Below are 10546 nucleotides of genomic sequence, written 5' to 3' on the forward strand. Positions count from 1 at the left end.
CACTATTCCAAATATAATCGGGGCCTGATGGTTTGTCTCATTCATAGATGATTATACCCGGGTGTCATGGATATTTCTTCTAAAACAGAAATCAGATGTAACCTCTACCTTTAAAACCTTTTATACCATGATTAAGACTCAGTTTGGGACATACATTAAAAGGTTTCGATAAGATAATGTTAAAGACTATTTCAACCAAGTCTTATCACCTTGCTTTCAAGAAAAAAGGTATCATACAAGAGTCCTCTTGTGCGAATAACCCTCAACAGAATGGTGTGGCAAAAAGAAAGAATGGTTATATCCTTGCCATAACAAGAGCCCTTTTATTTCTAAAAAATGCTCCTAAACAGTATCGGGGAAAGTTGTGTTAACCGTCACCTATATGATCAATAGAGTACCCACTAAAGTCCTTGAATCTCAAAGCCCTATTCAAATCCTAACCAATTTCTTCCCAAATTTCAGCCCCTCACTTAACCTTAGACCTAAAATATTTGGTTGTGTTGCCTTTGTCCATATAAATTCCAAAATAGGGGCAAGTTTGATCCAAGAGCATTCAAATGTATCTTTGTTGGTTACTCTTCCACTCAAAAGGGGTATAAGTGATATTTTTTTATAAGAATTGCCTCATTAAAAAACCCCTTCATGATTAATGGATCACTAAGAGGTGCTCTTTAATCACTGGAAGGAGGAAAAGAATGCCTCAAAATTCATTAATAACCGAAAGATACATAATGATTAAAAACAACCATAAACACCCCCTTACAATAACCAACCCGAAACATAAAAAAACACAACCTAACCAAAACAATGAAACTAGCCAATACCAGCCTTAGCTAACCCATCAGCCTCAATATTAGTTGTCCTAGCAACCCATCTAATAACACCCTCCAAATCTCTTAACCTAGCAGCAATATCCTTCACTAAATCTACATAAACATAAGGACATCGATATGAATTCTTAACCCAATCCACTGCTAGTTTTCTATGACTTTCAACAATCAGAAGTTCCTTGAACCGTTGTTGGAGAGAATCAAAGAAAATTAAGCCCTTTTTAATGGCCTTAAGCTCCATCAAAGAAGGACTTGGGCTAGAAGCCTCTTGGAAAAAACCCATCACCGAACCAACCTCATCTCTTAATAAACCACCTACACCACTTTTCCTCCAATCTCCACTCACAGCTGCATCCGCATTTAGTTTTATAAAGCCCTTTGGGGGAGGAGACCAAGGTATAATTTTGATGATCGAATTCCTGGAAGGAGAGCATAAATCCCTAAGAGAGGGATCATTGATGAGAGTCCTTAGAAATAGACACATCCTTGAACTTAGCTAAGAACCAAGAAGCGAGCCTAAATCTTGCCATTAAAAATAGATCAATCTGACCTAACATTCCCCCTTCAAACACAATGGCATTTTTGAATTTCCAAATAGTCCAAGAACAACTGCCGGAATGAAGGACCAAATAGAAGAATAAAACACCATGTCTTCCCAAGCTAATAAAAAGCTTTGAGCATTGCCCTGTAGAACCGAACTAACTTTCCAAATTTTCAGAAACTTATTCCATAGGGACCACGCCACGAAGCAGGTGAAGAATAAATTTGAGGAAGATTCAATCTCCCTTTTACAAAAAGGACATGCAATGTCTACAATCCCCGAAACCCCTCTCTTCTATAATTCTGACTTTACTGCCAATTTCTGATACACCACCTGCCACATAAAAATCTCCACTCTAGGAGACACCAAACCCCTCCAAATGTTTTTCATCCACTCTAGGGGTATAAGTGATATCATCCACCTACAAGGAAACACTTTGTTTAAGTTGATGTTACTTTTGTAGAAAAGGAAAGATATTTTACTCACCCTTATCTTCAGGGAGAGATTTCATTCAAGGAAGATAAGGACAAGGATTATTTTCTACTTCAACCTCTTATTGACTTTCCTATACCAGCCCAACAGCCTAATTATGTCTATCAGCCTATCCAACCTGTCCAACAGCCTGGTTTTGACCAACCTACCACATTACAATCTGATCCTAACAGCACTCATCAAAAACCTCAGGACACTACTCTTCCTCTACTAGTCTACTCGAGGAAGAAGGCACCAGTGCAGGTCCAATCATCTCCTTCCTCTCCTATACAAAACGAGCTAACTATTGAATCTATCTCTGATCTAAATGCCACTGAAAAATATGATTATGTTTTTTATCACAGAGATTTTGATTTTCCTATTACAATTAGAAAAAAAAGAGAACTTGCACCACAAAAAAACCCTCATTACCTATTTATATCATACAAGAACCTATCTAGCAATCATAAGGCCTTCCATACTAACCTAAATGCCATTGTCATTCCTAAAAATTTGTCTAAGACATTAGAAAATGAGGATTTGAAGAATGCCATGCAAGTTGAGATAGAAACACTTGAGAACAACAAATGGGACTTGGTGAATCTACCAGAAGGGAAGAAAACAGTAGGGTTTAGATGGGTGTTTACAGTAAAATACAAATCAGACCGTTCTTTAGAAAGGTGCAAAGCAAGGTTAGTGGCTAAAGGGTACTCTCAAACTTATGGGATAGACTACCTTGAGACATTTGCTTCTGTCGCAAAGATGAACAATGTGAGAATTTTATTGTCATTAGCTGTCAATCAAGAATGAAAATTACAGCAGTATGACATTATGAATGCTTTTTTGCATGGGAATCTTGAGGAGAAAGTCTACATGGACATCCCACCTGGATTTGGTCCAATTAGTGGGCAAGCAGTGTACAGATTAAAGAAGGCCCTATACAAGCTGAAGCAGTCCCCGAGGGCCTGGTTTGAGAGATTTACTAAAGTGATGCTAAGACTGGGCTACAAACAAAGTCAAGATGATCATACTTTATTTGTGAAACATTCCTCTCCAGGGGGAGTTACTGCTTTACTGGTTTATGTAGATGATATCATAGTTATAGGAGATGATTTGAAAGGGATTGATGACTTCAAGAAGTCTTTGGAAGACTAAAATACTTCATTGGGATTGAAGTGACACATTCACAGCAAGGAATCTTCATATCCCAACAGAAATACACCCTAGATTTGTTAATATAAACTGGCAAACTAGGACATAGGCCAGCAGAAACGCCAATAGAAGTTAATCACAAACTCGAAGATTCGATAGAGGATGCAGCAGTTGATAGAAGCTCTTATCAGAGACTTGTGGGAAGACTGATTTACTTATCACACACCAGCCCTGACATTGCTTGCGCAGTTGGAGTTATGAGCCAATTTATGCACAGTCCTAAAGAATCACACCTACGAGCAGTAACTCAATATTCTACAGTGTTTGAAGAGTACACCGGGTAGAGGAATTATGTTTAAAAAGGGAGAAAATTTAACTTTGAAAGCCTATACTAATGTTGACTATACATGGCCCATGGTTGATAGAAGATCAACTTCAGGATATTGCACCTTTCTTGGAGGAAATTTAGTGACATGGAGAAGAAAAAAACATAATGTGGTGGCTAGATCCAGTGAATAAGCTAAGTTTAGTGTAATGACACTTGGGATTTGTGAATTGTTGTGGCTTAAGATTATTTTGGAGGATTTAAAGATTAAATGGGAAGGATCAATAAAGTTATACTGTGATAATAAATCAACAATCAATGTTGCTCATAATCCAGTTCAACATGATAACACAAACAAGTTGAAGTGGATAGACGTTTCATAAAGGAAAAACTTGACAGTGGACTAATTTGTACTCCCTATGTGTCCACTGGAGATCAAGTTGCATATATACTTACCAAGGGACTACCTGGGAAATATTTTCAGAAGTTAGCAAGCAAGCAAGCTGAAGATGGAGGACATCCATTCCCAGCTTGAGGGGGAGTTTCAGAAAACAAATTCCTAAATTAGAAATATTATGTAGGATTATGTGAATATTCTTTTAGTAGTTACAATCCCTAACTTTAAGGGATTATATCTTTCCCTAGAATTAGTTACTTTACTTGTTTAAGAGTTTCCTAAGTTAAGATTATAGTCTGTGTATAAATATGTAACAAATCCTATAGAATAAAGATAAGTTTTATAGTGAATTGCTTGACTTTTAACAGTGACACCTCTAGATATCATCAATAGCAATTCTAAATTTATACAAATACTTTTCTTGAATTTCTAAGAGCACCTTTTTCAATAGCATTCAAATAAGGATCACTTTATGTCATTTCACATCTTGATAAACAGAAGCAGCAATCTTGGTGATACTTGCCTTTCAACTCAATTGGTAGACCATGACAATCCCATCCAGGAACAAAATGAACTTTATAATTTTGAAGAAGCTGCCCAAATAAAGAACAAAGTAAAAACAGATGAAGGCAACTTGATTTGAATTTACAAGAAAAAGAGATAAGGAACTTGAAAAGAATAAAAAGAATAGGGTATGATCAAAATAAATTACAGTAAATACTATTCATATGATGCAATCACTACAGCATAAAGTGTGTTTATCATCTGATATCCAACAGTTTGGGCCAATACTAAAAAAAAACTATGTTGGTTAGAATGATATTACATATATAGAAACTTGAAGACTATATAAACATAACTTGAATCAAAGTTATCGTATTATGCTCCACAAATAAGCTGTAAACAAATCACTAGATCTAGACAATAGACAATTTAAACTGCCTCAGAAGGCCATAGATCAGGCAGAGATTTGAAGCAAGAGTGTTCTGTAACAATAAATACGTTTCCACAATCCAAGGAAAAGTGTCTTTCACAATTATTACTACAGTTCTTAACAGTTTTAACTGAGCTTGAGTATCAAGCTCCTCATCTTTTCCATTATATCTCTGGAATGGGAATAATTATGGTCCATAAATTCTTCACTTGATTCTAATTAAACAATTAGAGTGATTATTGCCTTTTACTTCAACCAAATGTCGTGTTCCTAAGTTTAACAATTTGAGTAATCCTAGAAAAATAAGAATAATTAGTATTTGAATATTTATAATTGTATTTACCAACATGGGTTTAATTTTAATGCAGGTCATGCCATGGGAAAAAAATTATGGGAGTGCTACAGAAAAGTTATGATTAACAATTCGAGTCAGGCCCAATTTAGCAATGTGATTGCAGTTAGAAGCAAACACAATCACAATGCAGGTCTCCATCTGCTTTTGTGATTGCAAGCAACACATTACAGGTCGTAAAAGCTCAGTCTTTGTCTGGGTAATATGTTTTCAATCAAGTGTGGTAATTGCAATAAAAAACAATTCAATCAGAATGGCTAACGGACTCAAATTCCCTCTTTTTCTTGCTCTTCCGATCTTGTGCATCTCTCAACAGAGGAAAAGAGCCCATAAATCCAAATTCAAATTAGATTTCCGAAGTAAATAAGCCAGAATACCTACCTTGTAACGATTAATTATGTCCTTTAATATCTTATTTAATGCATGACCCATGTGTAGATCCCCATTGGCATATGGAGGGCCATCATGAAGGACAAAATTTCCCTAAAAAAAGAAATTAAACCTAAGATAACAAACCCATATATGCAAACATGGGAGGAAGTGTATAGTAAACCTACCCCATCATTTTTCTCAACAACTCTCTTGAACACTTGATGGTCATCCCAAAGTTTTTGAATTTCAGGTTCCCTCGTCAACGCATTAGCTCTCATGCTGAATGCCGTCTTTGGTAAATCAACAGTATGCTTGTACCTTCCTTCTTCTTCCTTTTGACCTGGATGGGGGGAGAAAAGGAAAGTATTCGGCGAACAAATAGATTAGTTAACAGCCACAATTAAGTTAACTCGTTAACATCTTCCATTAAAGAAAACAGTATGATGAAACTGACCTTGAGATGCTTTCTTTGCAGACATAACAGGTCCGTGAGACCTTCTCTTTGAAGAAGAATAAAATTCATCTCGAGAATAACTTGAATAGCAAGCAATATTTAAGAAAGAGAACACTCTAACTGAAGAGCTTCCTCTGATATAAAGTAAGCTAACAGAAGTGGTTTTCCTAAGAGATGAACCAGCTTTCTGTGACAATACCTGTATGTATATAGCATACTACTATTAGTACAGAAACTGAACTCATTTTAATAGCACTTTTCTGATGAATGAAAAACAAAAGCAACCAACAAGAATTGCACCACCTTGCAGTTTTCCTGATTTCAAAAGTTTGGAGAAAAAACTTGATAGAAACACCAAGCATCTGACAAGGTAAACAACAGAAACACCAAGCATCTGACAAGGTAAACAAGTGGTACCGAAAAAGGCCTAAATGCAACTTTTCAAAAGCAACTAAGAGGAAAATGTGAATCAGGTCATAGTGCACATTCTCTTCATTGATCGCTTTTGGTGTGGTTTAGGGGGAAAGTACACTAAATCAATAGAATTAGGGCTGAAGAAAAAAGTAACAACGAAGTTGGAACTCTAGAAAACATGGTAAATCAATAGAATTAGGACTGAACAAACAAGCAAGAAGAAGCTGGATCTCTAGAAAACATAGGGTTATAAAAACCCTAGTTTCTCTCTATTAATTCGAGAAATAATAAAAAAGTTGCAGCAAGGTTACAATCAATATGTATCATAAGCAATCAGTACAAGCACCGAACTAAGTAACAAACTCAACTCAAACTAACTCATCAGAATAAATCTAGATTGAACTAACACATGAAGGAATTTGAAGCTAGGATCCCAAAGTTCCCAACACATCCTCCTTGCCATTAAGGCAAGCTCTCATTGGAAACTAGTAATCTTAGTCAAGATTTCAACCTTCAAAATAACTTTAATATTCGTAGACCTATATTTATATGCCTAATAATTAATAAATAAGACTAAAGTATAAAACAACATAATATTAAAGCTACTGTCTTAGCTTTGCAATCAAGTAGAATTGGCATAGGGCACCAAGAGGTAGTTATATAAATTAAGAATGGGTCATATTACTAATCAATAAATAAGACTAAAATAACAAAATAACATAATAATAAAACTCTTGCGTCAGTTTTGCAATAATGAGCAATTGGCATAAGGCATCAACAAGATGTTAAATTAATTAACAAGAATGGGTCATATTATAGAAAAGAAGTTTATTTTTGGAGCTCCTTAACTTCAAGAAGGTAATCGATACTAAATATGAATTTAGCCGGCAAACTATTCGATAGTAAGCTGCAATCAAATAAAAAACAAACATACTTTGTTGCAAAACAGGTCTTTCAAACAGTACCCTCTGAACATGAATATTGTTATTAATAGTACAGTTGTAATGGTTTCTTCCTTTATATTGCAGAAGGTTCCCATAACCCAAAAATAGTTTTCGGGAGGAATGATGACAAGGGAAACCAACTTCGGAAACTTAAAGCGTTTAAAGCGAAGTTAAACTAAAACAAAAGGAGACCAAAGTTCACTGCAATACTAAGTAAACTGATCAGTAACGTTAGCTTAAAAGAGGCAATAAGGTTCTTTTATTATAATTCGCATGCAAACAACACTTTTTCTGGGTACCAAACATTAATGAAGCAATATCATAGTCAACAAAAGAGTGATGCAGCATTTGTTTGCAACTGCCGGTAAAAGAAAAAAGAAGAAAAACAAAGGCCCAGTGGACAAAAAGAACCATTTGCAATCTCCATGACATTTTATCAAACACTTTGTTTGCCACAAATAACAGTTAGAGGAGCAGCGCACTCTATAAGAAGAAGATTGCCTCATGGCCATTGTGGCTTCCCTGGGAGTGAAAACAGAGGAATTTGCCGCCACCGATTTGAAGAAAGACATTATTGTTTTTCAATTATCTAAAAACTGCTTTGTTTTCCAGCTATGGACATACTCCATCCATTGCGAGGATTGGAAGGTGGAGCGAGAGGGAAAAATGAGTGGATAAATGCGGACCACTGTTTTCTTAGGGTACTGATTATATGACAGGAAGATTTAGACCTGACCCAAAATAAAAAATCGGTTTAATTAGAAAACAAGTATCTTAACTATACCGTTTATTTATTTTAAATGTCTAATGTTATTTATATTATCATTTAAAGTCTCTGACAGTTTAAAATCATTAAAAAAATATGTCAGTCATTAAAAATAAAACATATGACAATTTTTATAAATGTTTAAAAATATTTAAAAAATAAAATTATTATTATTTTAAAAAAACTAAAATTTTCTCAAGAATTTATAATTTTAACCTCTATTATTGTATAGGGATGACAATTTAATCTGAAATCGATATATTCTAACTCCATCTAATTTGAGAGGATTAGATTTTAAAAAAATGGGTTAGGGTCAGGTCAAGTTTTATATATAGTTGAGTTTAGGTCGAGTCAAGTAGATCTGGGTTTAGGGTGAAAAATCTTCGACCCGGCCTGAAGGTAATAGTGTAATTTTTTCATATAAATTTATTGATAGTTGTTATGATAGCCATCTATTTTTTTAATTAGGTCCTTATTTTATATCAGGTCGAGTCATATTTATACTCAAAAAATTTGAATTGAGTTTTGATAGGATAAACAGTTTTTAGGTTAGGTCAGCTAAACAAAAACTCGACCCAACCCAACCCATTGTCATCTATATTATTATCATCGATCATTGTTAGTTGTCGACCATTATGGATCAACCATCAGCCTTGTTGTCGCCATAGTCCATTAAATCTCTAAACTCAGATCTCTAAATTTATCAATAATCAAATCTCAATTTCTTCTTCTCCATTTCCCCAACGATTATTTATATCATTTATCATAGCTTGAGACTTGTATTCAGGATTATTTGGAGGGTAACTCTTTGTACAAAGAAATCATTATTTTTAAGGCTTAAGTCATTTTGTAACACCTCAACCCGTATCCGACCCAGATACGACTCTGAGGTGTCACATTGACTTTCCAACTCTTTGACTCTTTGAAATTTTTGACTAAAATTTGACTTTTATTAGAAAATTGAAAACATATTTACAAACATATCAGAGCATCGACAATTTAAACATAATTAGTACATGCTAACAACATTTCAAATCAAAAAATTATACAATTCAAATTTCTCTTTGATCTAATAATTCTCACCAGTACATTGTTATGCCCTTCATTATTCAACTTACACGTCGAAACTCATGGATCCTACGTGTGAAAACAATCACACGCTAAGTATATGACTTAGTGAGGCATAACGAATATAATAAAATCATAAAACATTTATTTACACATTTCATATAAAACATTTCTCAAAGAATTCCAGTTACTTTTCATAACAAAATGTATACTTTAATCAATTGTTCAATTTATATCACTTAATTTTTTTAATAACCCAACGCATACTACTGAGAACTTTATATATTTAAGTACATTAAGGTTATGCACTAATGCAGTCACCACTGCTCACATAATTTGTACCGAAGTGCCATATATTTGTCCCGAAAGACCATATAGGTTTGTCCCAAATGACTACATAGTTTTGTCCCGAAGGACCACATAAAACCCTTGACTCTTGGCATGCCAACTATACCTCTAATTCTCATATATATACCTTGGGCTTTAGCTTTATCATTATTTTCATTTCACTATTTAAAGTGTGTCTTATTCTCATAAAGTACATTCACATATGATTCACTTTCACATATATCACCTTTGCTGAGCACATAGATTATTTTCATATAGAAAATTTTCATATACACATTTCACATATCATCTTCACGTAGAAACCTTTACATAGTATATCATATAGTATTATATTTAAATCCATATATCATTTCATGTCAACTTTCATAAACAAAATATATCCAAATATCATAAAAGATCATGTCATAATTCAAATCATTTACGTTAACAAATTTTAGAGAATTGGCTCTTCACAAACCAAATTATTCACAATTTATTTATCAAAGTATGATAAAAGTGTTTCATTGTAAAATTCAAAACATTTTCTTTCAGAACATTCGAGGTTGACTCATCACGAGTCTTTCTCCTATTATATTTAAAAGGATAGTAAAATGCACTCACCTTTGCCTCACATAAGTTCTAAGCAGACATCATTTCACTGTAGCTTACTAACTTTACACATTCATTCGTTCAATACTTGCTTTCAATCAAATCTACACATTTAATATGACCCATGAATATCAGAACTCAATTACATTGAACCAATTAACTTTTACTTAAACAAAATGAAACACCAAATTTAACATTTCAACGTGAATATTATCGGTACTCTTCCTGTAGTATCGATACTTCTCTTATATGGTACTGATACCTACTTCAGTATCGATACCATTTCGACATTATGGAATTTCTTCTTTACTTACAGTATCGATATGTAACATCCTCAATACCGGGTTAGTGATCAAGTTGTAAAGTTTCAGAATTTGGGGACTAAAGTATAAGAATGAAATAGTTCAATGCTTATTGGATATATATGATGAAGGTTAATTAGTAATTATTAAAGGAAATTAAGGGTTAAATGGTCATTTGACCAGAAAGATTTTTTATATTCCTTTTTAAGGGTAATATAAACGTGGGATGGGTGAGAACCATCCAGAGGGCTCTTCTCCTTTCTTCTTCTTCATACGTGGGAGAGCAAG

General features: G+C 34.1%; 1 protein-coding gene across 1 annotated transcript in view; it reads right to left on the reverse strand.

Moving 5' to 3' along the window:
* The window catches only part of LOC120115030 (isoleucine--tRNA ligase, chloroplastic/mitochondrial-like), a 28835-nt gene extending 20972 nt beyond the window's left edge, over positions 1-7863 (reverse strand). Inside the window, exons 1-5 of the mRNA XM_039135806.1 lie at positions 7669-7863; positions 5829-6027; positions 5560-5714; positions 5384-5485; positions 4240-4309 (exon numbers count right to left, since the gene is read on the reverse strand). Of these exons, the coding sequence (XP_038991737.1) occupies positions 4240-4309; positions 5384-5485; positions 5560-5714; positions 5829-6027; positions 7669-7758 (616 nt within the window). The 5' untranslated portion in view covers positions 7759-7863. The remainder of the gene's footprint in view (positions 1-4239; positions 4310-5383; positions 5486-5559; positions 5715-5828; positions 6028-7668) is intronic.
* Positions 7864-10546: the final 2683 nt, after the last annotated feature.

This window comes from Hibiscus syriacus, unplaced genomic scaffold (genome assembly GCF_006381635.1).
Source record: "Hibiscus syriacus cultivar Baekdansim isolate YM2019G1 unplaced genomic scaffold, ASM638163v2 tig00000778_pilon, whole genome shotgun sequence".
Classification (NCBI taxonomy): Eukaryota; Viridiplantae; Streptophyta; class Magnoliopsida; order Malvales; family Malvaceae; genus Hibiscus; species Hibiscus syriacus.